The 27,924-nt window shown below is 37.1% G+C and overlaps 1 protein-coding gene and 1 pseudogene across 4 annotated transcripts in view; one reads left to right on the top strand and one right to left on the bottom strand.

Annotated features, from left to right (window-relative positions):
• Positions 1–22,747, bottom strand: part of PNPLA4 (patatin like phospholipase domain containing 4) — a 46,766-nt gene extending 24,019 nt beyond the window's left edge. The window contains exons 1-5 of one of the 4 annotated variants that reach the window (XM_027835411.1): positions 22,554–22,747; positions 20,264–20,448; positions 15,840–15,934; positions 15,527–15,662; positions 929–994 (exon numbers count right to left, since the gene is read on the bottom strand). In XM_027835411.1, coding sequence (XP_027691212.1) covers positions 929–994; positions 15,527–15,662; positions 15,840–15,934; positions 20,264–20,443 — 477 coding nt within the window. In that variant the 5' untranslated portion in view covers positions 20,444–20,448; positions 22,554–22,747. Of the gene's footprint in view, positions 1–928; positions 995–15,526; positions 15,663–15,839; positions 15,935–20,263; positions 20,449–21,933; positions 22,042–22,461; positions 22,484–22,553 lie in introns of those variants that run through there. The other 3 variants (XM_027835412.1, XM_027835410.1, XM_027835413.1) reach the window with 3 other exon arrangements.
• A 2,209-nt stretch (positions 22,748–24,956) lies between these two features.
• Positions 24,957–26,054, top strand: LOC114022969 (annotated as a pseudogene).
• The last annotated feature ends 1,870 nt before the right edge of the window (positions 26,055–27,924 follow it).

Genomic DNA, 27,924 nt, shown 5'->3' on the forward strand with positions numbered 1-27,924 from the left:
AGTCTTCATATGCTTGGAGTAGACATCCCCCTAACTCTCCTCAACCTGGTTTAGCCCATCTGCTGAGACAGTCTTACCGGGGTGTGGCTGCTGTGCATGCTATATCTTCTTGTAGCCACAGGTGAGAGTTGAGTGACAGGTAGATATCAAAGGTGGATAAACAGCCCTGAAAAGGTCTTAGCAAGGCTTCACACCTGAGGTGCTAGTTCTCCTGGAACATCCTATTTTATTTTTTCAAAAATACTATTTCCCAATAGCACAAAAATGTACTTGAACTCCTTTAAAAAGATAATATTACCATTAACCAGTATATGTGGTTTGAGTTATTGTTTTTTTTCTCCAATATTAGTAACGAATTTGAAATAACTAACCATATTTTACTACCCTACCTTCTAAAGACCAAATGCACATACTTTATAAAAAGCCAGGAAGAGTTAGAGAAGAAAGAATTTGAAGTACAAACTACTCCTATGGAACACAGTAATACAAAATAACCTCTTTAATGATCAAACTCAAGATACTGATTTCATGAGAATCAATTAAGTTAAGCTTTAAGATGTTTAAAGCATTGACACGCTTATAAAGTGCAACCACAGAAATGGAAAAAAATGATATTGAGACATTTGATCTATATATTAATTTTGAAATTATTTTTAAGCAAATACATTATGTATTTAAAAACATGTCTATTTCAGGCAATCATTAATTTCAAATAAAATCTTTTAAGTTAGCATTTCTTTAAATCTTTACATAAAAATGTATATGATTCTCCTAGGATTTGAATTTTCTTCTCTTAAAGTAAGGAAGCAAAACTATTTATGAATTAATTCATAGAACATTTTAATACCTTCAGGACAATTCTAAAATTGGATGTTTCAAGAAAAATTTGTTAATAAAAGGAGTATCTTTGAATATGTAAAAATATTACCTCTCCTTTATATTCCACTGCTTTCAGGCCTGCATAAACTGGTACAAAACTGCTAGCCAAGAGAACCTACATGTATGATAAAGAAATACATTGTTAACAGACAAGTATTTATTTTTCTTTCCTATAAAACTTACATGATTCAATGAGTATGTTGCATTTATTTGAAAAGGTCTATGCAGAAAAATGCTATATTTTGAGAAATGTCTGTAACTAAAATAAATATACTTTCTGAATACTTACAAATACTCAAGATGTATACACAAATCAATTCTCTTTAAATCAACTAACTCTAAGTAAAATTAGTGTAAAAATAAATTTTCAAATATAAAGTTAAATTCAGAGTACATACAGATGGAAACAAATTATCTACTATATTTGCCGTGCTGTGCATTCATTTTAAAAGGAACAACTACTGACTGCAATAGAACCCTCACCCCAACTAAATCTAATTTCTACAATGGATTCTAACCTGCAGTCTGAGATACTCTCATCTAATCCATGACATCAGGATGTTGCTTGGCCAGGTTACATTATACAATGGCCACTATATACACAAAATGAATCTTGACTTTCATCTAGATAGTTGAAAGGGTTATAGTTTGGGAGGTAAAATGTAGACAAGGCATTTTTCTAGCAATTTATATGCTTAATGTATTATGTACTTTTAAAAGAGTAGTGTCCTCATTGTTTGGTTGTCAAGACATCCTATGAGAATTTATTTAACCCAAAATATAACCAAACTCTGAACCTAACCAACATTTATAACACTGTTTCTATGGGGAAATATATTCCAAATTCCAACTTGTGAACTACCAATTTAGCACTTAAAATTTGCTACCTTATATTCCTATTTATCATTTTGTACATATATCCTCTTCCCAACTATGTTATTAGTGTGAATTCTTTGTCCAGATCTGTAACTTCAGTGGTACACAGAATGCTAGGTGAGGAAACTGTTACTAACATAAATAGCAATTGCTCTGCAATTTATAGTCTTAAGAGAATTTTCAGGGGTTAAGTAACTTGCTCAGGGTTACACTTCTAGTATACGTCTGAACTGAAGCTCAACTCTTTCTGACCATGTGCCTGTCTATCCACTACATCATGCTAACTCTCTAACTAGAGTATTATTGATAAGCACTTTCCTTTAACATGACCCTGTGAGAAAATATTCTCCTTTTTCTTTCAGCAGAGCAAGTATCCCTGTCCCTACGGTCTGAAAATAGAAACAAGACTCCCTTGGCTTCCACAGACAGCTCCCCTCCTAGCAGCACTTTGAAGAGCTGCCAATCTTTTGAGCAGGAAGAGTGAAAGATTCCTGTAGGGGTTCCTTTATAGGGCATTGCAGAGCCAAAGGGAGGACAAGGGCTGCAGGAGTGAAGGCAGCTCTCATGTGGACTCCTGCTCTACTGCAAAGTGCTTCAGAATATTAAAGTTGCACCACTAGCAAGTTCCTCTATTAATATTTTTAATTACCAGGAGTATGGGAGACAGCCAATCATATGGAAAAGTTGTTTATAAGGCAGATGTTTGTAAGGTAAAGGCTGTCAGAATATACTTATTTTATAATTTTAGACAAGTTGGATACTAACCTTTATTACATGTGCACTGTGATAATGAAAACACTTTAATCTGAAGCAACATTTCCAGGGTGACAGCATTCACATTTTTTTTTGTAGCACTGTAAGTACAGTGCCAAATGCTATAGCAATCTAATGTAAGATTGGTAAAAAATGAAATAAATGCAGAAAAGTCTTTACAGAGTTTTGCATCTAAAAGTTTCAACATTAATTCTGAAATATTATGGCATTGTCTGACACTACATTAGCTGTACTAATTTAAAAAATAAACAAAGCTTGTATTACATGTCAAGTCATTTGTCTAAAAATTAGAAAACAATTCAATGGTAGGCAGGGATCAAATATGGTTATAGCCAATTTGAACTATACCTGTATTAGTTAAGGCAACAGCACAGGTTCTCTATTTGCTGTTACTTTAACTGAATTTTCCCTATTATGAATTGGTTACTCCTTTAAAAAAAAAAACTGACCTCAAGCACATTTTTATGGCCAGTAACAGGTAATTGCTATATTCCACTTCAGAAGTGATTGAAGAAATATGTATGTAGCAAAGATATTAGAGTGAAATTATATCCTTAGAGATTTAAAAACTAAAGATACTATGCAAATGTTTTATCTCATTATACTGGTAAGAAATTTATACTTTGAAAAAAAGAGAGCCTTCACTCCTAAAAGCTGGAAAATACATTTTTCCATATCCTATTATATTGTGAAGTTCATAAATTAATGCTTGAAAACGACTTTGGAGTGCTCAGATGAAAAAGGTTACCTGATAATTTTTTTTAAAAAAACATATATTAAGGCTAAGTATTCACATAAGTGATATGAAAAGTACAATGAACTGAAAAATACTTGTCACTTCTCTAAATCAAACAATGTATTTGTTTTGTCACAGCTTACTATCTTTTCATAACTACTTATGATCTGCTCATCAAAGTAATTTTAACAGGAAAATTAGCTTTAAAAGAGAATCAGGAACTAAGCTTGCTTTTCTCAACCATATCAGCTTAACACAATAACATTGTATCTAAGGAATGTTCCAGAGCAAAAATAATGGTCTTAGGAAATTCCAAGGCCGTAATGAATTGAATCTACGTACATATTTTAAAGAGTCTAAAATACTCACTTGCCTCAAAGAAACTTGTCTTCCTACTTAGAAATGAAAGCTTCTTGATGGCAAAGAAGGGGTATTTGGTCTTAATATCATAGATTTAGAGATGGAAGGAATCTTGGAAGCTAAACTCCATCTTTTACAGACAAAAAACCAAAAAACTGATACTCAGGGTAATTTTGACAAAGTAACATAGGTACTACGTGACACAACCACAGTATGAATCCATGGTATACATGGACTTAGCACAGCGCTTTGCATGTATTAGCTCAGAAAGTTTTATTTTGGAGATATTCATCATATACATAATGTTGAACTGAATAACAAAAATCCAGTTTGACTATAAGTATCCAAAACTACAGTTCCTTTAATACACTGAAAAAACAAGTGTTCCCTTTTGTTCTCTTAATTTTAGAGTTAATAAAGTGAAAAGACATCTATAAAAGTTTGTCTTAAGGCTTCATTCACATTTGAAGTTTACCATGGAGTTTAATGAATCAGGCTACTTTTACAAAATGTAATGGTGTAGTTACAATTCAATGACAGCCTCAAATTTATCTTCATATATTCCCAAGATAATGGTTAATACTGTACTAAGTCTTATTTCACCTACAAAAGGCTAAATATTAGAAGATCTTGCTTCAACAGCAATATGGGCAATGAAATTCAATAGATCACCCAAATGACTTCACATGCTTTCACTAGATATAGGTTGACTCTTTTTCAGGCACATACTCTGAAAATAGCAACTGCAGGAACAAACCAAAGAGTGTAGATAAGACTTGTTAGCCAGGTCTTTTTACAATGCCTACACATTCAAAAACTTGTCACTGAAGCCAAATGCATACGTTTTATATGAACTGGACACTTGAAGTAGACAGAATCACATATAACTGTTGAAGGAGACCACTACCTCTCTCTCATTCTATCACTTACAGAATAATAATGAAGTGCCAATCAGCATCAAACTACACATACACAGTTTTCACTGACTATTGGTACGTGTCTAAGTGTTCCGACCACAATGTGATGGGAGATGCTGGAAAGGTGGATAACACATGTTCTTTCTCTTCCATTCAGCTGAATCAACACAAAAAAAGTTTCAGACAGGAGTCAAGAGGGCAGAAAACATTTAATGCTACTTTAGAATCACTCCAACTTTTCTTAAGTAATTGTTGTTCAGTCATTCGGCTGTAACCAACTCTTCATGACCCCATGATCCATAGCACGCCAAGCCCTTCTGTCCTCCACTATCTCTTGAAGTCTTTCCAAGCTCATGTTCATTACTTACATGACACTATCTATTCATCTCATCTTCTGCCATCCCCTTCTCCTTTTGCCTTCAAGCTTTCTTAGCATAGTCTTTTCCAAAGAGTCTTGTCTTCTCATTAGGTCGCCAAATATTTAAGCTTCAGCTTCAGTATTTGTCCTTCTAATGAAGTAATAGTAAACACTACCAAACACTTATACAACTGTTTATACATACACTTACACTTCATGACCAGCTTAATAATTGTAAGAGTAAGGCAGCCTTCAAGATGGGCCCTGGGTATCTCCAAATGGGTCAGTTTAACAAGTATTGAACACTCCTACTAAGTAAGGGTAAGGCAGTGGAGACATAAAGCTAAAATGACAGTCCTTGGCTTCAAGGTACTTATGTTGTTATTAGAAGGGATGCAACATGCACACGGGCAAGTAAAATAAAAGGTTGGTATTAAAGGAGAGATGAAACCAAAGTACTCCTCGAATATTTGAAGTGGAAAGAGAGTACTTTCAACTGGAGGGATTAAGGGAAGTTAAAAATGGAAGAGGCTATACCTGAGGCTAAATTGTGAAGGAGGGTAAGGATTCAGAAAGGCATTCCTACTTGAGGAAGCAGTAAGTACAAAAAAAAGTTTCATAGGATCACACACCTAGAGTTGTTTGCACTCTTCTAATTCACTATATTAAAGTATATGAAGTTTTAATAATCCTTCCAGTCCATGGCAGGACTAGACTTCTTTTGTTTCCCACAATAGGAATTAGTTTTCCCTAAAAAGCAACAAAGATGTCCCTGGAACTTGATTGGCCCCTGTCTCAATTGATGCAATCTCATGGTAACCCAAGGGCATAAAAAGTCCCACATACAATGCAGAAGGCTCCTTCTGATGGTGAATTTTTGAAGACCGTAAAAGTTACCATGTTATTCAAGGAATTCTGCCCTGATGATAAGTTGTGTTTTCATACAAAGAGAAAGGGGACCATGTCTAGAGAAGCTAAATGCCACTGAATCGTTAGTTGCATATCCTTGCTGTGGAATGGTGTTATAAATCTGATAAATAGTGGCAGAGGTGGGAAATGTTGCAAATTTTATTTCTGATAACAAGTCCGTTTTCTGAGGCTCTCCTATAGATCTTGTTCTACGAAAGATTTTCCTGTTTGTACTCAGAATGCCCCCTATTGCCCAAATATAATTATGTCTCTGCTATATACTCACAGATTCATAGAATTGTAGAGCTACCTCTATCTTTAAATGTGAATGAATCTTCATTATCTGTACAATGCATGAAAGTAGTGTCAAAATAACATAGTACTTGTTAATCTAAAAATCATTTCTAAAGAATGCACTAAATGATTAAAATTTTTTTACCTTCTTTAGTTATATTTTGCAAAAGACTGACATTAAATCTAAATTAATATTAGTCTGAATTCCCTGAGAACATACTGATGAAAAGCAGCCCAGAAGCATGCCTGGGATTTAAAGCTGACTACAATTAACTCCCTTAGAATAAAGGGTAGTTCCTCAGCATTCTTGGTGTTGGGTAGTGAAATTTGCAAGAATTCAAAATAATGGAAAAAAATAGCAGTTTAAGGAATCCAAAGGGAAGAAGGTTAGCTGAGAGAAGCCTGACATAGTATGACCTGCTCCAACATGGGATCTCCTTTTCTTGTTGCCAGAGGCTTAAGGCTTCTCCTTTGTATTGATTAGTATTGATCTAATTAATTTATCTGATTCAAAGTTGTAAGTCATCTCCTGAACCTAATATTATCAGACTAATTGCATCCAAAATCAAAAGATGGTTAATTTAAATGAATCTCAAGATGATGAGATTATATAGGGAAGAAGATATTATGAAGCTGGGTGTCTTCTGGTGCTCTTTTCCTACTCCTGACACATGTCTAATCTATCTTGGTTGACCTCTAAAGTTTAAAAAAATGAACTTAGCTAAAAGTGAGTTTCATAAAACTCACATGTTCTTCACCTCACATTCTAAGTGCTCCTGCACTTCAGAGGGTTTAGTAAAAAAATAAAGTCAATGCTGAGGGAAAAGGGGTGAGAAGAATATGGTGGGGCACAGAAAATATCTCAAATCATCGAATATGAAAGGGTTCCTGTAGATCCCATGCAAGTAAAAAAGAACTGATTAAACCTAAATCATGAAAATGAAATCACAAATAAAAGATCCAAATTTTCATTTTAGAATCTCACAAATATTTATTAAGCACAAATCTATACAAGACACTGAGAATAAAAGATAGATCCAACAAGTATCAATCCAACAGAGGACAGGGAGAGAGTGAGAAAGATATTGTGTACAAATAATTAGAACACAAAGGAGAGTTTGAAAGGTACAAGGAATGTTAATCTGAGGAAGTCAAGGAAAACGTCATAGAAGGATAGGACTTGAGATGGCCCTTAAAGGAAAGATTTCAATAAGTAGATGCAGTGGTGGGAGAATAACATTTTAGGCAAGAAGGAAGGGGAAAAAAAAAGGAATGAGAGAAGACAAGACACAAGATGGAAAGCAGAGAGTAGTCCAATTTGGCTGAAACAGAACAGATGAACTGAAATAGTGTGAAATCATGCTAAAATATATATACTGGAGTCAGTCTATATAGGGCATTGAATGCAAAGAATTTATATTTGATTCAACAGGTGTTGGGAAGCCATTGATTGTTTTCAGTATTGGGAAGGCATGTTCAGTGCAATACCTTAGGAACATTATTTGGGCAGTGTTGTGAAGAATTAAAGAGGAGAAAGACTGGTGGCAAGAAGTTCAGTGAATAAATTATTACATATAGTAAACAATTACATGTAGTTTGGGTGAGAAGAGATGAAGGCCCAAACCAGGATGTCTGGAAGAGTGGAAAGGAAGACATAGATGCAAGACATGATGCTGAGTGGACCTTGGTCAATATAGATAGTTTTCACTTTACATAAGTAGGCCCTTCTACAGACTTCTACATAAAGTGGTTTTTACATAATGTGAATTTGCACCTACCCCCCCACTTTAACAAAGGCATACACAAAATAATATTCCTTTAAGCAAGTTGTAAAATGTACTAAAATGCAGTCATATTAACTACTATACCATGATAATAGACAAAATTGTTAAACGAATGGTAAAGTTAAGGATAAAGCCTGCACAATACTATACAATAAAGTTAACATAGGTGTATAGTATGTCGCCCCTTCTGCACCTAGTCTTTATAACTGGTGGTTGGCAGCACATTTTTTTATGAAGCTATCGAGAAATGTTTGGACAGTGGCACTCTTTTTTTTCCCCTCATATATCTGACAATAGCAAGCAATATTATTCTCAACTAGTTTTTGAACCTTTAAAAATCTTGAAGCATTTGGATACTTCTTTTCAGTAAAAGAAAAAAAAATCACTCAAATGATGAAATGTTTTTGCCAACTGTTTCATTGTGAACCTTTTTGGTTCAACCTTGAGTTCTAAAGCTTCCCTTTCTTCTAAAATCTTTGTAGCTATTAGTTCAATCAGATTCTCATTCAGAATTCTCAGTTGGATTTCTTTCAGAATTCTTTATGCAAAGTCAAATTTGCATAATGTGAATTTATGTAAAGTGAGAACTGTCTGTAATTGGATGTTGGGTTGGGGGGAAGGAAAGGGAAAGAAGTGTCAAATATGATTGATTCCAAGAATATAAATCTAAAAATGTGGTATCATTGATAAAAAGAGAATTAGGAGGAGAGACAGGTTTCATGGATAAGATGAGTTCAGTTTTTGACATATTGAGTCTAAGGTTCCAGCAGAACACCCACGAGGCGATAGCTATCATACCACTGGAGATATGGGACCAGGAACATGGAAAATTAAGAGTTGGAAAAATAGACCGGGAAGTCTCCTGTAAAAGGAATGGGGGTGAGAATAATTGAAGCTGTAGCAATGAAAGAGCTCACAAAGTAGGGGCAGCTATAACGGAGAAACAAGAACAGAATCTTGGGAAGCATTAATGTTTAAGGGAAAGAAGGAAGATGAGGAATTGACAGAGACCTAGAATGGATGGTTAGAGAGTTAGGAGAAATATGAGAAAGCAATGTCATGGAAGCCAAAAATGAAGATAATCAAGGAGAATGGGAGGGGTAAATAGAAGTAAATGTAACAGAAAAGTCAGGAAGGATAAGGAAAGAAAAAGAGGTAACTGAATCTAGCAAGAAAGACTTCATTCGTGACTCTGGAGAGAGCTACTTCAGTAGAATAGTGCAGATGGAAGCCAGATTTCAAGGGATTAAGGAGTGAGTATTTGAGGAAGAGGGTAAAAACAGAGATCACACTCTCTAGATATATGGCACGTGTGCGACAGAAAAAGAGAAAGAGAGACACAGAGAGATTTAAATGATAGCATATTCAAGGGAAAATGTTTAGGACAGAGAAATCTCAGTATATTATCAGTTTGAGAAGTAAGGAGATATTAGAGATCACATGGGGGATCATGAGTGAGTAAGATTATAGGGATGTGAGAGGAAGGCACTGAGAGTATAAGTGGAGGGATACATTTTGCTAAGTAAGAGGCCTATCTCTTCCTCAGGCTGGAAGGCAGATAATGGGAAAGGTCACTGAGAGATATAGAGTAATAAAATTAAGCAAGTTCATATTAAATGACCTCAATTGCAGCAAATGGAAAGAGAGGTCATCTGCTAAGAGTAAAGGTAGGTTTATGAAATTAGGAACCTTAAGACAGAAGACAGGACTTTGAAGAGCTTTGTAAAGATTCTGAATCACAGAAATTCAGAGCTGGAAGGAATCTCAGTGTCCATGTAGACCAAATGATGGTTAAAAGAGAATCCTTTCTACAACATACCTGAAAAGTAGTTCCCCAGTATACACCTAAGGAGCATCAGTGAAGGGAAATCAGTTGCCTGCTGAGGCAGTCTATTCCACTTTTATTTTTGGCTAGGCAATGGGGTTAAGTGACTTGCCCAGGGTCACACAGCTAGTAAGTGTTATGTGTCTGAGGCCGGATTTGAACTCTGGTTCTCCTAAATCCAGGGCCGGTGCTCTATCCACTGTGCCACCTAGCTGCCCCATCTATTTCACTTTTAGCTAGCTCTGATTGTAAGTTGTTTTTTTTTTCTTATAATAAGCCTAAATTTTTTTTTGTAACTTCTGCCCATACTGCTCTGTTCTCTTAGTGCCAGGAAGAACAATTCTTATCTCTATGCCTTCTGACACCTACAGAATGTCTAGACATATTTCAACTTCAGTTTCCATATTAATAATATAGGCATAATACTTATTATTTTTCTCTCACAAGGTTGGTATATGGCTAGAATTAAATGATGCATGTAAAAAAGCTTTTGATACATTAGAACACCACATAAATGTCAGTTATGGTAATAGTAATCGTGATTGATGATGGAATACCAAAACAAATGGCTAACTATGACAAAAATACATGCAAATAGCATTCTTTTTGGAATACTAAGACTTTCTAAGATCACTAAAGATCATTTTACTGATGAAGAAACTGAGGCTAGTTGGACTAGATGATCTCTAAGGCTCTTTTCAGTTCTATGATTTAGCTATAATTTATGGTTAATGACAAACTAATAGCATCGTTAGTTTTTACAGGTTATAAAGCTAGGGATATACATGTATTTATATGTATATTGCTCATTAATTGGTTGGCAAACTGTTAACCTATTTGGAGATTCCATATTCCAAAGCTGTAATACTCTGGGCCTGGGATGAGCTTAAACATACCTTTGTATTATAAAGGAAACAATTTGCTAGAGAAATTAATGGTATAAATAAGATTACAAGTGTTTGTTTTCAAGCACTTTAGAAGTATTCATTTACATAAAAATTATTACCATGCTAATAAGTCCCAAAGGAATTCTGTTCAGCAATGCTTCACTAGCCTGGTGCAAATTCTTTATGAGATCCAAAGATCCCTTTTTTTAAGTGAAAGGAATCATAAATAATAATAATAATAATCCTCATTTTTCAATGATAAAAATTGAGGTCACAGAATTTAAGTGACTTGCCCAACATCACATGAGTGAATAACAGAATTAGTACTAGAAAGTGGGTATCCTCTCAGTCCAATGGTCTTTCTATAAATTAAACCACTTTGCTTCCCTTTCTTGCCTATTGTTCATTAAAAAGAAAGAAGGAAAGAAAGAAAAAAAGGGAAGAAAGAAAGGAAGGAAGGAAGGAAGGAAGAAAAAAATCATGATTTCATCAATGCAGGTAACTCTATTATGGCAGATAAAAAATGTTTTCTTTTTTTTTCCCCCATCCTGTAGAATTCTTGTCCATGGCCCTCCACACATTGTCCACAGTTGATCCTTCCAATGTGCCAGTGGCTTTCCTCTAATTTTTTTTTAAAAAACATTTCATAGGTTTCAGTGGAGCTGATCACCAGATGATGAGATGACTTCTTTTTCTAATCATAATCTAATTTCCTCATTGCCTTTTTTGCCACGTTAGTATAGGATATGATTGAAAATATGTTGTAGCCTGCATGCTTCTCCCTAATAATAATAATAGGTATTACATGCCATGGCACTGTGCTAGACACTTTACAAATATTATATTATTTGTTCCTCACAATAATTGTGGGAGGTAGGCATTATTATTATTCCTATTCCACTGACAAGGAAACTGAGGCAAACAGAGGTTAAGTGATTTGCCCATGGTCACACAGCTTGTGAGTGTCTGATGCAGGATTTGAACTTAGGTCTTCCTAACTCAAGGCTCAGTGCTCTAACCACTGTGCATCTAGCTGTCTCTTACAACTAAACCATCTTTCCATTGTTGCTTGTTTCACCCACAATTTTGATTCCTTAGGGATTTTACTTGTCCAAGATTTGTAAACACAAAGCATCACAAGGAAAAAAAATGCTGAAAATATGTACCAGAAAACAGCTTGAGACAGTTAAAATCACTGCACTGTTTTCTAAACCATTAAATTCATATACCACAACTTGTTTAGACATTCCCCAATTAAAGGTCATCCAATTTGTTTCCAGTTCTTTGCTACTATAAAAAGTGCTGCTATAAATATTTAGATATATATGAGGCTTTTCTTTTTATGTCTGAACTTCTTGAGGTATATGCCTTAGCAGTGAAATCTCTGGATTAAAAATATGGACATTTTAGTCATTTTTTTCTCATAATTTCAAATTGCTTGACCAATTCACAGTGCCAATAGAGCATGTCCTCATCTTTATACAACCTCTTCAACACTGACCAGTGCCATCTTGTGTAATCTTTGCCAATTTGTTGGCTTGTAGTCTCAAAGAGATAGCTAGGTGGCACAGTGGATAGAGCACTGGGAGTCAGGAAGTTCTGAGTTCAAATTCGGCTTCAGATACCTATTAGCTGTGTGACCCTGGGCAAGTCACTTAACCTTTGCTTGCCTTAATCCACTGGAGAAGGAAATGGTAAAGCACTCCAGCATCTTTGCCAAGAAAACCTCATGGACAGCCTGGTCCATGGAGTCACAAAGAGTTAGACATGACTGAACAAGGTCAAACCTCAGGACTGACTGGTATTAGCTGTGATTTGGAACATGCTTTCATATGTTCATTAGTAGTCTGCAATTCTTCTGAGAACTGTTTCTTTGACCACTTATCAATTGAGGAATTCCTTTTTCATATGCTTCTGATATTGCCAATATATGACATGTTTTTAGTAATCATTAATCTAATGAAGGAGGCTCAGTAATATTCTGGGAATTGATTAAATTACAATGTAAGCTACCAGCAGGAACACCATCATCTACAAGGAACTCTTTTCCATTTAGTTCCTATGAAAGATATTCTCCATGACAATGACAAATTGCTTTAGGCAAGCATACATTTTTTGTTTTGTCTTGCTTGACCTCAATAATCAGAGGATCATAAAACAAAGTTATCTAGGTGACTGAATCATAAAGGAATCTTTTCTATGCTTAGCATATAATTGAGAGACTCATTGCTAGAAGAGACCCTTTAAGGCTGAATTTTGCTTTAGTAGACCAAAGGCTTTTTTGATTGCTTACTTTCTGAAATCAATAATAAACAGCAGGTTCTTGTAGTCTAAGGACATTTTAGTCAAATGTGTGACTTTAGAGATATGGTTGGTTACAGAGAATCATTTGTTAAAGATTGCATGTTCCCTGCTCATATCTTCATCAAAGATACGTTCAACATGCATGTAGATAATTCTAGTAAAGATGTTATAAAAACGAAAAAAGCATGAGATGGTAATTACTTATGTTCTCATGATCATGTTATCTTTTTTCCTTTACACATATGTATGGTTATATAGACATATTCACACATATCTTTTAACGTGATCACCTCAAGAGTTTCAAGACTGTGTCTCTTGCAGCATAGATTTTCTTAGTATGTCCAGCCACTCTTCCCCATTTTAATCTTTCTAGTGGCATTTCTATTTCTTTGAATAGCACACTGGGAACTGGGATATAGGGACCCAAATACAATGGTTCCTCTGTTGCTCCTGATGAAAATTGATTACTGAAGAAACACTGTCATTTTTTAAAAATTACATTCTATTTGTTATTTAGCCCTGTTTCATGCATCAAAGCTTTCTCTAGACTACTCTGCTGCTTTAAAAGGCAATACTACTTGTAATCTCTCCAATTTTCCTCTGCAGTGTTTACAAATTATTTTGTATTTTAAATCTTTGTTGCCCTTGGATACCATCTACTTGGTAAGATCAAGTATCTCCTGGCTACCACATATTCTGGGCTCTTTTGGACTCCTTCCTCCTTGTAGTATTTGTTTTATATTGGTTAAACTTTAGAAAGAAATGATGATGATCAATATCCTTGTCTTTTTAAGTTTCCTATTTTTTTAGCCTTAGTAGCTTATTTATATAGATCATGTTGAAGCTGTTGTAGTTCTTCTTACTATTATTTCTTACTTTTTATTTTGAGGTTAATTTTGGCCTCACTCCCCCTTAGTAGATAGCCTGTCCACAGTTATTCTGATATGATTTCCATAAGAGTATCAACCTATTTACTTCTGTTAGAATATGCTCAAATTCATATTTTGTAGTGATGGAAGATATTAATCATGTTTATTTAACACCTTCCAACTCTCTTTTGTGTGTACATTTATATACAAATATAGCATTCATTATATATAAATAACATACATATTTATATAAAAATAAATATGAATGAATAAAGCATTCATTATATATAGGTGATGCTCCTCAGTGTCTAAAAGCTTTTTTTTAAAAACATTTTTCCCCACCTTTCTGCACACTTCATGTTACAGTTATCTAATTTGTAGAACCTTGTCAAGTTTTTCACAGAATTCCTCTACCTCTTCATTCTTCACAACAGATGTTGGTAAATAAGTTACAATTATCTTCATATTGTCTTTTCACAAATAAAAACTGATCTTTTTTGTTGCCTTTGGGTGAAGGCTGAAACTAATTCTGCCAACTTCTTCTTTTTTTTTTTTTTTGTAACTTTAAAGAAAGCCCGTGAGCCACAATTCTACTTGGCCATAATTTCCTTCTCTCTTCTTATGACTAGCTCCTTCTAAACAGGAGTTGCTTCCTTAGCTGATGGCTGTGAGGGCTGTCTAGAAGCAAGACTGTTGGTCTGAGGAATGTTGCCACTCCCAGGGCTCTTTTTTCTACTTGTCTATTGATGACAAATGGTCAGCAGTGGTTGCTGGTGGTGATTAGGAAGGTGGGTCCCTTTTTTATAGTGACCTCTCCTCTACCTGACTCTACCTATAATTGTGGTTTCTGTTTTCTTTGGTTTGCCATTGGAGCCATTTTGACTCATGTAGTGACTCAGGGCTTGCCATTGTTGGAGGTAATAGATAAACTTTCCTAATAGACAAGGAATCATTGCTGCCTACTTCTTCATTCTTCCTCTTAACACTAGAAAGAGCACAGGATATTAAGTCAAAGGATCTAGGTCTGTACCACCACTGTATTATCAACATGCCTGCTGCTTGCTTGTTCTCAACTGCCACAGACTCTCTAACCCATCAGTGTCACTGTGGAAGTGAAAGAGAACTAAGAACTACGCATATTTTATTTTTCTTTGTTGCATGAGTTTCCATGGCCAAAGAATTCATTACCCAGTAGTCAATCAACTATTTCATGGGAGTAAAATTACATTTGAAGAATAACTCTGAAATTTGGACTTTTCACTGTATCAGAAAGGCATCCCCTTCATTTAGCCCAAATAAATGAAGTTTTATATCATGGAATATATAGCTGCTCCAAAAAATACTCAGGTTACCCAAGACACTAAAAGATAGAGTTTGCTTGTTTTCCATTTACAGTCATCATCTTCCTTAACCCATTATCTTAGGAAGCATATTGTTAATTGTAAATTGGCTAGTCAGAGAATTTCCCATGCATATTAAATTCTCATGCTACTAATTTTCAAGCTCCCTCAACAGAATCAGTGAACAGTTTCACAGAATAAACATGAAGCTGAAAATGATAAAAAATAAATAAGGAAATTATATAGGTTTGGGGAACCATTTCTTATAGGGGAAGCCTATAATAAGTATAAGAAGTATAAAAGGTCATCCAGAATTTCAAAAAATTTTCTGTCTTTAATCTCTACAAAGTGGTCAAAATAAAAAAAATCACTACTCTAGCATATTTCTTACAGGGTGACATGCAACTTTCTTACCTTAATGAGGTCTTCCCTGGAGGAAAAATGTGAAACTAAGTAATTTTCTCTGGTTTTTGTGTTAGTGATAGATACATAAAGTCGATTCTCTGCTATCTCATGAGCGTTAGAAGGAAGAATGGTCTCCATGCCTTCTCTAAAGAAGAGAAAATGATAAGCATTATTCATCTTTAATTATTGAACACCTTGTAAATATTTTAAAAAGAGAGAGTGCTGAGTATGCTATAGTTTGTACAGAAAGCATTCAATACTTTGTCTTCATATACTCTTAGTTTTACATAAGACACAATATACAGGAAATATAAATAAGTACCTTAAACGTGCCATAAAATCATAACCAGGTGTTATGGCACCCAAGTACTGCTTTCTAATTTCTTCAGCAAATTTGTATGTAAATTCATTACATTCCTGAAAAATAAGATATTCACTAGAATTAAACAAAATCTTAACCACACATCATTTTGGGGAAAGTGTTTGTCAACCAAGTATTAAATATATCAAGGACTTAATTTGCCCTGCAATTAAAAGATAACTGGTGTCAGCTGCTTCTGGCTCAATTATACATGCATAAAATGTGAATTCATTAATTTTTCATGGCAATGAAAATATTTGGGTGTGCATATATCAATTGGAAACTGATCTGACAAGGAATTATAGAAACATAATATAGCTAATGAGATGAATACCAATCCTTTAAGTGGGACTTTTTTATGCAATAAATATTTCATGGCCAATTGGCAAAAGGTATCTTTGTAAATAAGGAGGAGAAAGTAGTTCTAAATATGATACAAGAAGACAGAAATCATGAAAGTCAATCTAAGTTCACAGGCTCACAGATCTAGACTTGGAAGAGACCTCAAAAGTCATCTACAGAGTCCAATCCCTTCATTTTACAGATTAGGAAACTCTGTCCTAAGGAGGCTAAGTAACTTATCCAAGGTGACACAGGTGGAAAAGAATAGAGGCGGGATTCTAATGTAATTCAATAAGTACTTACTAAGCACTTACTATCTATGGGACCAGGCACTAGGCTGGGTTCTAAAGACACAAAGTAAAACCAAAACAGTCCACTATGCCTTCAAAGAGCTTATTGGTCTATTAAGAGAAAAGATCCTTTACCTAAAAAGTGAAATACAAAATAAAGACCCAATAAAAATTTTTGAAGGGTGGGGGATGGGCCAGGACTAGCAAACAGTAAAGTAGAAAAGTTTCTTATATTACAGCTGGCATTTTAATTAAGCTTTGAAAAAATCCAGGGAATCTCTGAGGCTGACTTCAGGAGAAAGTGCATTCCAGGCAAAAGGGACACCCTGTAAAAAGGCATGGAGACGGGAACAAGGAATATGGTGTACAAATTACCCCAGGCAGACGACATTGCCCCTACATAATTATCTTGAACTTTACAGGACAGTCCATGACATTAGTTAATTCAGTGTTAGGTGATTGCAATAGTTAGGTAATTGCAAAAAGAAAAAAAAAGTCAGTATAACTAGTTGCTCTAATGAATTCTGAATGTCCTAGTTATTTGATGAAACTAACTAGTCAACAGGGATGCTACAATAACGCCAGTTTCAGACAAAATATTTCATTTTCTAAATCTGTGTATAAACTGCTTATGATATAAACAGGACACTACTACATGTCAATGATGTAGCATACGAGCAAGCTTTTTATTTGTATGACAAATCAGGGGAAAGAAGGAAGCATCCCTATACTAACAAATTAAAATTAACGTGTCAGAGAGTGATGGTAGTTACAGGTCAGTTGTAGGGTAGTTGTTGAAAATGATTAATTTGACTATAATAATTAGGAGAGATCAGAGGTTCACAGATCTAGAGATGGAAGGGAGCTCAATGGCCATCTAATCCAAACTCCCCGTTTGACAGATGAAGAGAGTAAGACCCAAGAGGATAAGTGACTCGCTGAAGGTCATACAGCTATTAAGTATTAGAGCCAGGAGTGGAACCCAGGTCCTCTCCATATACCATGCTCCTTCTAGTTACTTAAGATGTAGAAGGAAGAGGCAGGAATTAATGACTTCACCTGTCTATCAGGCAGCTTAGACGTTATAAAACCTTTACCAGTGGCAAGTCCTGAGTCACTACATTTGTCAAAATGGCCCCAGTGGTAAACCAAAGAAAACAGAAGCCACAGTTACAAGTAGAGTCAGATAGAAGGGGTCCATCTTCTTCATCAGCACCAGCTACAACCATTGGTTAACTGCCATCAATAGACAGATAAGCACAAGAGTCCTGGGAGGTCCTTCAGACCACCAGTCTTGATTCCAACCAGTCCTCACAGTCATTTGGGTAAGCAGTTCTTTTGGAGAAGGGGCCAGCAATCCCCACCAGCTGGCCAACAACTCCTACTCACAGAACAGGCAAGCCAGCCTAGCTTAAGCAGCAAGGCACCCTGAGTGAGAAACTGTAGGCAGCATGTGCCAGGCAAGTCAAACCACTACCATCTCTACCTGCACTATCAGCTGAAGACCCCAAACTCAATCTTCTGTGGAGATGCAGTCTGACATTCATTCTTACAAGCACTACGGTCAGTTACTGAAGACCCAGAAAAGAAAGATCTTGCCACCAAAGTCCGTGGCACTGTCAAATAGTTCAACATCAAAAATACTATGATTTTTATCAGGGGAAATAACATTAAAGAAGCATTAATATCTGTTTTATCACTGCAATCTTTCATGTGTTTTCTTCCCCATTAGATTTTTGTTTTTGTTTTTTTGGCTAGGCAATGGGGTTAAGTGACTTGCCCTGGGTCACACAGCTAGTGTTATGTGTCTGAGACCAGATTTGAACTTGGGTCCTCCTGAATCCAGGGCCAGTGCTCTATCCACTGTGCCACCTAGCTGCCCTCTTTCTCCCCCATGAGAACATGAGTTCCTTGAAAGCAGGAACTATGTTGCTTTTTTATTTGTATCCCCATTGCTTAGTACAGTGGTCTCCACAGAGTAAACACTTCATTTATACATTCATTCATTCAGGCAGCTTGACATAGTGGCTACTGAGCTGGCCTGGGAGTCATAAAGACCTAGATTCAAATCTCTTCTCTGGCATATATTGGCCAAGTGACTCTTAAGCTCTCAAGGCACTATTTTAAGATTTTAAGTTATAGAACAACTAGTTATCTACTTGGATAAAAGGAGTTTTCTCATAAGGACTTCTCTACAAAAATGAAATCATAGGTTCCTTTCCCTCCTCCCTTTGCCCCACCAAGAAAAAAAAAAGTATATGTACGTACTTAATACTCTAGTAGATGCAGTGAAGAATATAAAAGATGGCAGTAGGGAGGCTGCTCTCGAGGGTCTTTACATATTTACCTTGCTGTGTGACACAGAAGTAAAATCCTAACCAACCCATCTGAGAAATGTTGTTCCAGAGTGCACAAAATTGTCATAGGATCATAGATTTAGGGCTAAAAGGGATCTCAAGGGTCAACTGATGAGGACATAGAGGCCCTGATAGGTTAAATCATTTTTCCAAGGTCATAAAGGTGGCAGAGCTGGAATTCAAATCTATGTCCCTTAGTTCCAAATCTAGCACTGCTTCCATTGTATCATGCTGCTAATAGTCTAAGAGTAGCATCTCCAACTATCTAACTTGGATTATTTCTACAATACAGTAAAAACAAAATGGAAGGGGAAGCTCCTGGTACTTGAGAACTTCTGTTTCCGCTACATTATTCACAGAAGCTCCTTTGCTCTGCTGTTATAATTTCTAGTTTTATTTTTCATAACTATTCAATATTATGGGGAAGAGAGGATATGTTTTGGGGCAAAGGATATAATGGCTTTAAAATGCTAGCTTCCAATGTTTCCTACTAAATAAGTTCCTGTAAGTACGAGACTGGGCTTTGTAACTGGTATTTATGTAAAGCTTTAAGGCATGCAAAGTCTTTTACATACATTACCTAATCCAGAGTTTGTATGTTGCCCAGGTATCTATGATAGCACCAAGAGAACACACTTAATAAGTTTTTTTTAATCATCATTGATTTGAATGGAAAACTGAATTCCTATTCATTGTCTATTTTAAAAGATAATACCCTCTTTTTACTGTTTAGGATATTAGTTATGACCAGATAAATGCACTAATATTTGGCTAAATAGTGGTGAAAATAACCCTAAAAAGAAGACAGGTGACAATTTTCTTTACATAGGGGACAGGGGAAAGGTGTAAAGAGGATGAAAGAAAAACAGTAACAAGAACCTAGGGAATTATATCTATAAATCAGATAACAGAACTGAACTGAAAATATTTAGGTTGCATCAAATACAAGATTATTTGACTCTCTGTCACTGGATCCAAAGTCAGGAATTTTGTCTTCATATTTGAAAGTGGAAATTTTTTTTTTTAAGACAAAAGACATATAGAGGTTGCTCAATTTATTATGCTTTTAAAAACATCTATGTATCTATATGTATGCTTATTAAAGAAATTTCCTTTGAGAAAAAAGCAGAGCTAGGATCCAAGAATAAACTAGAATAAAATATTTCCTTCCCCTCAGCTTCTTCCCAATGTAATCATCTTAAAAAAAAAAAAAAAGTAGTGTAGAGCGGAAAGGGAAAGGCACAGATTTCAAATGACTCAATTTTAGGCTTTTAATATTTTTTATTTCTCTACCAAGCCTATTTTTCAAATCTAACATTTTGGTGAAGCTAAAAGTAAGCCTTGATATTTTGTCCTAATTTCTCCACGAGGCACATATTTTAGTTACTACCTTTACCTCTATTTTTCCTGGTGCAGTTAACAGAACAGTTGCAACCAAAGATCCTGCAGAAGCTCCAGCAAAGGCCTTTACAACCTTTAGTAACTGTTTGCCGTGTTTGCAAAGTGCAGATGCTGCCCCCAAGTGGTATATTCCCAGAAATCCACAAGCTGCAAAGGACAGGTTGATATGCTTCATTCTTGCTGCGAAATGAGACACTACAGTCAGAAAAAAGTTCTCCAAGATACTGCAAACAGGTATCGTTTATGTTGTTTTTAATGGTTTATTGTTCATATAAATTTGAAATCAGAAATATTTTCACCAAAACATTTTTTGAAATATAATCCACTGTTCCAAAAACAGGGCCTTCAACTCATTCTAGCTCAGTATCTGAATTACCTTTAACAAAAAAAAAAAGCAACTTTAATAAAAGATATGGCTATACTTAACTCAGTATTTGTTCAATAGATTCTGCCCACCTCTTTCCTTCCATCTTTTTTTTTTTAAACACTTTTACCACCTCAGACACACTATCTAGTGTTTTCCTGACCTTTAAAAGAATTGGAAGCCTTTGTAACACTTTTACTAAAAATTAAGTAGTGTAAAATTAACAGTGATTATACCGAGTTACAATTGAGACCCATATTCCCTTTACACATACAACACTGAACCTAAATATATTAATTACCTTTGGGGTTTTTTCCTAACTCATCATTAGAATTCAAATTTAAATGCTGCCACAAATACCCAATAATTTACTGAGCCTCATATAAAATAAAAACACAGATCACACAACCTTCACAAAAAAAAAATCCAAATATATCTAACCTCATATCTAATTATCAGCATTTCACTGTCAAATATATTCCCTCAAGACACTTAGGCTGAAGTCATCATTTGACAGACCATTAAAGACTAAATGAATCTGTCCACCACACCTAGAAATTCTCGTGCCTTTCAAAGTATACTTTGAACAAGCCACTTTAAAAACCTCTCTAGCCTTCGTGTACAGAACTTTTGCCCTTGATCTACAGCCTTTCTCTCTCCTCCAAAGCCCTCCTTGGTCTGCTTTCTTATGAAACTGAATGGGCCTCATTAATGGGGTGGGGAGCAGCACAATAGGGCCAATGTGGCCCCGAGCTCCATTTTCTGTAAGACTCTGTAACAGAGGCCTCATTCACTGCCCTGGGGAGGAAGATGGATTGGCCCAAGGGCTGCCACAGAAATAAACTTTAAAAATTGGAGTTATCTTCTTCGTAATGGATCTCACTTCATTACACAGCACCCTGACATCAATTTCTAATTCTTTTTAAAAAAATGTTATTCGTTATGGTAGGATGGAAGGTTCATCCCCGAGAAAACTGCTTTTAAACTGACCAAGAGCCCTTCCCCCAGAACCCCTCAATGTGGGGGGCATGATTCTATTCAGCTGAGCCCCATTTTGGGTGTTTTTTAAAGGGGGGGTCGGCTGAAGGTCAAATGCGGCCTTTAAACCTCCGCGGGGTACCGCCCCGCCGCCCCCGCCGCGGGGAGACGCGTGAGAAGGAAGCCAGAGAGGCGGAAGGCCGAGCCTCGGGGCGCTGTCCCCGGGGGACCCCGGTCAGATGGGAGGCTGGGGCGGTTCTGACTGAGCGGCACCTTCTACCTACACCTCGGCCGCCGTTTCACCTCCCTCTTCTCCATCATACCAATCCTGGCCTGGGACACATCCATGCTGAATTATCCCCCCCTTGACACAACATAAATGGGGCCGCCCGGTCACTCCACTCCCGCCCTCTTGGTCGCGCCTCTGCCACGACCGGGCGGGCTCCGGGGACGCGCGCGCTCGGCCCTCCGCCGGCAGCGTTCTCTTTCCAGAACTTCAGCGGCCTAGGGCTGGGGGAGGCGAAGCCAGCTAGGAGAAAGGGGCGGCGGAAAGGGAAAGCACCGGAAGCTCAGGGAGGGAGTAACAGCCGTCAGGCCCCGCCCCCTGCTATGGCGGCTTGTGACGTCATCGCGCCCCTGCTGACGTCGCTCGGGGCCCCAAGGCCTAAATCAAAACGTCTTATTTTTAAAAAGTAAAACTAATCCTGAGAAGGTGAAATTAACCTGGGGAGGGGGATACAAGGAGCGGGGTGAAAGAGAAGCTTTGCGCTAGTGCGGATGGCAGCCGCCTAGAATTTGGAGCGCGCACGAGCTGCTGCGCATGCGCGAGACATTTCTTTTCCAAATGATACCTGTGTTTCAGGTGCTGACGGTATGGTTTGGTTTGGTTTCTCTTTTTAATTCCCGTGAATGTTTGGCAACCAAGACTTTCAGTACGTCTTACCCTGCAGTACTCTCCGTTATACCCCAACTCTGTTGGTCTGTAGACGCATAAAACGAACGTGCCGGTTTGTGCATGTGCTTTAGTATGTGCGTCAGGCAGCGGGGCTTCCTGGAAGGACTCAGTAGCTTTAACGGGGTCTCCTGCTCTCCTCCATCCCTGCACCGCGCTGCTCTCTCTGTCTGCCCTGCTTCCTCTCCTCTCCTCTCCTCTCCTCTCCTCTCCTCACCCCTCCCACCCAGTGGAAATTAGGGCTTCTTGCATTTCTGCGGGGGCTCTTCCTCCCACCGCGCCGGGCAGAGTAGGCAGGGGGAGAAGGGGGGAGAGCAAGAAGCGCAGCATCTTTTGGTGTCACGACTCTAGCTTCCAGGGATCAGGTGCTCATTGGTTCCTCCCCGCCTCTTCAAGTCCTTCCTCAAGGTCGTAGTCGCAGCAGCAGCCCGTGAGGTCCGATGATGCTCTCTGTCCCCCCAAGGAGATTTAAAGGGTCCACATATTTCCTTCTCTGTTTCTACTCTTGAGCTTTAGGAAATCTTAATTCCCTATATTGAGGTTAAAACGCAAAGCAAAAAGGGGAAGAGGGAGGGCAAGAAAGGAAGAAAGAAAGAAGAAAAGCAAGGCCACACACACTCATCACTGTCCTAGTTTCTTTTTTCTTGACATCCTTTATTGTGACGCAAATCTTGGTATTTTGCCACTATGATTTAAGGAAATAATCTGGACATTGTGACGTTTCACACTTTGTTCCAGGAGCTGGTATTTACAAAGTTATTTACTCTTCCTTCCCCATCTTCATCTCCCCTTTTCTTCTACTATTGAGTGTTTTTTGTTTTTTGTTTTTTGACTGTGACCCGGGCTGCCCTTGCATTGCTGTCTCTAGGGCTTACTTAGGCTGTTATTAGTATGGATGAAGGCTTGGCCAACCAGGAGTTTTTGTTTTTCAGTTCAAATATAGTCTTGTTAATGAATTGCTGTTAGTCTTTGAGATGTCCTAGTGCCTATCTTGGCACTCAGCAGGACTTATGAGCCTGTTATGGAACAGTAAATCCAAACTTCAAAACATAGTGCCTTACTCAATAAAGTTTATTGTCTATGCTTAAACTAGCACTTACTCTACAAATGCTAATAACAATAACTATCCTATAGATTCCAAATTAATGTCTAAGTGGGTAAGTAGAAAAGGAAATAATACCATCCTCAACTGAGAAACATTGGAACCTAATTATCTCTACTAAAAGTCTGACTCAGAGAAAAAGGAAATGTGGAAGGTGTCCTACTCCTTGCTTAGTGGAAATAACATTGGACTTGCAGGCAGGATATCTAGTTCTAGCCTTGACCATGTGATTTTGCTAATCACATGTTCTTTGGAAAATTCAAGTTAACCTGATAGGGCCTCAGATTTCTCCTCTGTAAAATTAAGGGGCTGAATTGTATCTGTAAGGACCTTTTTGTTTCTTATTCTTTCTTACTCTTTGATTCAGTGTTTCTGGGCCTCCTGTCTCATCCTCAAAACACTTCCCTTTTAACTTCCTCTGTAACTTCAATTTAAAGCTTTTGAGTAGTATTGAAATTTCAAGCAATCTAAATTAAAAATTGCCTTGTTGGAATCTAGGAATGGCAAAAACAAAGTCTTGGAGGGAGTGGTAGCAGTAACAGCTGTTGTTGCACTCCTAGATTTTCAGCAGGTTTGCCCAGACACCAGATGGAAACCTTGATTTCTAGGCTGTCTGGACAAATACCAGACATATGGCAACCTTAATTTAACCATGAAAGAAATTATCTAAAATGATGCCTACATTTGACATTCTGACATTTTACCCATTATATTTGAGTTCTCAAGTAAAATTTTCCAAATTTAGATCATTGTGTGAAGCCTTCCCTCTCACGTATTTCTGTCTCATTAATTAAACAAAAATAATAGAATATCTTTGAAGGATCCACATTAGATCCAGATAGATAAGATATAGGTGAATTATGTGAACTGTATAAAAAGCTTGAATTGCCACTTAAGAACATTAAAAATAATAGCTGATAGTGTTTGAATAGCCCTTCAAGGTTTTACCTACAATGCTTCATTTGATCATCACACAACACCAGAAGGTAAGTACTACTGTTGTTATTCCCATTGTACAGGTGAGGAAACTGAATTTCAACAAAGTTAAGTGATTCAGATAATGTCAAAGGAGGGATCTCCTACTATAACTGTGTTGCTGTTAAAGTCTTTTTGCAGTTTGCTTTTATTTTAAGATCTTAGGTACTATGCCATTTGATATGTGTACATTTAATCTTGTTTTCTCATTGTTCATAGTGCTGTTAAGAATAGGGTAGTTTGCTTTTTGCTATTATTTTAAGCTCCAGGCTTCCTTAGAATCTCTAGAAACCTAGAAGAGACAGGCCCTGGAGACCATGACTCAACCAGGACGGGGGTTGCAGTTCTTGGGCCTCAAGGCCATGGTACATGGGCTTCAAAAGGGAAATGATCTGCTCAATGTCTGCATGGATGCTAAACACCACAAGTTACATCCTGGTCCAGAAGATGACCTTCATCTCCAGTGTAGCCCATGGAAGAAAAATGCCTGCTACACAGCAAACACAAGCATTGCTGCCCATGAAGACCCTTCCTACCTGTACCGCTTCAACTATAACCACTGTGGGAAGATGATCCCTACCTGCCAATGCCACTTCATCCAGAACTATTGTCTCTATGAGTGCTCCCCCAACCTAGAACCCTGGATCCAGCCAGTGTCCTCAAGCTGGCGGAGGGAAGGGATGCTGAATGTTCCCCTGTGCAGGGAGGACTGTAACTAGTGCCGGGAGGACTGCCAATCCTTATATACCTTTGAAGACAACTGGAACAAAGGCTGGAATTGGACTTCAGGGATTAACAAGTGCCCAGTTGAGGCTGCCTGCCATCCTTTCCCGTTTTACTTCCCAACACCAGCCTCCCTATGTGAGAACGTTTGGAGTCACTCTTCTAGTGCAAGCTCTTTTGGCTGGGGCAGTGGCAAATGTATCCAGATATGATTTAACCCAGCCCAGGGAAACCCCAATGAAGCTGTGGCTAAATCCTGTGCTTTTACCTCTGCCCCAGGCATCTTCAGTTGGAGGGCTAGTTTCCCCTTTTTGACTTTGACACTGCTGTTGCTTCTCTGGAGTTAACCCTCACCTGGCATGAAATCTAACCAATCTACATACAAAACCATAGCCAAGATTTACCCTGGCTATGGACTCCAGCTTCCTACCTGACACAGCCTGGCTGTCTTGAAACCCTGGCTTCCCAATCTGGATTCTTTCCCTTCAAACATGATCTGTCTGCTTGGAAACCTACAATCCCACATACTTTGGATTTCTCATTCCTCACCCCACTACTGAGGCAGAGGCAGGGAGGGAGTGTTTTCCTTTCTCCCTACTTTTAAGTAGTTCCAACTCTGGTCTCCTACCTCTTCCCCTGCATAGCAAAGTCCCCGCTTCTCTTCTTTAGGTATGATTTTTACCCTCTCTAAAGTAAAACCCTTTTTCACTCCTTTTAAGTAAGGATCATTTCATTGATTATATTTGTATCCCTAGTACCTGGTTCACATATAAGTAGCTACTCAATAAATGCTGATTGATAAAAAAAAAAAAAGAATAGGGTAGTTTGTATCTCTTGAGTTTATCAACTCTTATTATTGCCTTACCTGGGATCATTATTGCAACTCCTGCTCTTTTGGAGTTCACTGAAACATAATCATCCCTTGATTTTAACTCTGTACATTTTAAGTCTATCAAGCAAGTTTCTGGATTTTGTTCTCTTATCTTACATATTTTTTCTTTTTAATGAAGAATTTGATCCATATAAACATTACATTTGTATTTTGTCCACTAATTATATACACATGTACAAACATATATGTCACATGCATACATATATTTAAGCAATCAACCAATAAGCCTTTATTAAGCATCTATTATGTATCAGACACTGTGCTATGTAATGAGGATACAAATACAAGAGTGAAATGGTTTCTGCCACCAAGAAATGTAGGTTCTACTCGGTCAGGTTTTTAACTGGGGTCTGTAACTTTTTAAAAATTTGGATAGCTATTTCCATATAATTGGTTTCTTTTATAATCCTATGTATTTTATGTTGTGCATCTCAGAGCATTATAATATTCTAAAAAGGGAACTATAGGCTTCCTCAGAATGCCAAAGGGGTCCATGTCTCAAAAACATTAAGAAGCCCTGTACTAGGGGCACAATATATTCTCAGACAAATAAACATATATATAGAAAATAAATGGACAGTGATAAAGAGTGGCATGGGAGAATAAGGAGAGAACTGAGAGAAAAGTTTCTTGAAGGAGGTGACAAGTCAACTGAGCCTTCAAGTTTCTAGGAATTCCAAGAAGTAAAAGTGACAATGAAGAGAATTCCAGGTATAGGAATCAACCTATAAAAAAGGTAAAGGGATCAAATGCAGTGTCATACAGGGGGAAATAGCAAGTACCACTAGGCTAGAGTGTAGAGTAAAATATAATCAGCTTGGAAAAACAAATAGGAGCCTGACTATGAAGGCCTTCAAATGCCAAATAGGAGAGTTGGTACTATGAGGTAATTAAGTATATAAAGTACTTAAAGCAATGAACTATATCAAACTGGTTGTTCTATAGCAAACTTGAACTCAGTATGTCTGTAACTACATCAACCTTTCGTAGGCCAAGGAATAGAAGCAGGGAACTGCTTGTAGGTGGGTTCCATTTACTTTTGGGGGTCCTGATGTTAGAGAAATAAGAAGCCAGGCAAGCAGGAAGGAGGACGTGGATTCCAATGCAAATAAGAGGCACAAGATACTTGGGGCAGTTGGAAGGAAAGAGATGGAATATAAAACCACAAAGAGTAGTTACTGAGGTTTAGCAATAATAACTCTACAAAACAATATTCATTAACTTTTCCCCCCAAACTCACTCTTCTTTCCAACTTTCTGCTAAAAGTACCACCATCCTTCCATTCACCCAGTTTCTTGATATAGGTGTTATTTTGAACCACTCACTTTCTATAACCCCACGTATTTAATTGGTTGCTAAATATAGTTTTATATTATCTCTATTTTTAAAATGTAGGCTAATAGATTTAATAAGCATTATGGTTTGCGAATTGGAAATTCATGAGTCTCCTAATATTAAAAGAGAATAAATAAAAATAAATGAGTATAAAGTAAAAAAGAATAAATAAATAAAATAATAAAAAAGAAATGTACTTTCTCTGGGTTTATCCTCTATCCTCCCATTGCATATAAAGTGGGGTCTGCCTCGGTCCTAGGCACAAGTTTCTGTTTTCAGTATTGGCTTTCCTTGAAGCAACATTTTTTGCTTCAGAAAATAAAATAAAAAAGAAT

This window comes from Vombatus ursinus, unplaced genomic scaffold (genome assembly GCF_900497805.2).
Source record: "Vombatus ursinus unplaced genomic scaffold, bare-nosed wombat genome assembly UNPS02014814.1, whole genome shotgun sequence".
Taxonomy (NCBI): Eukaryota; Metazoa; Chordata; class Mammalia; order Diprotodontia; family Vombatidae; genus Vombatus; species Vombatus ursinus.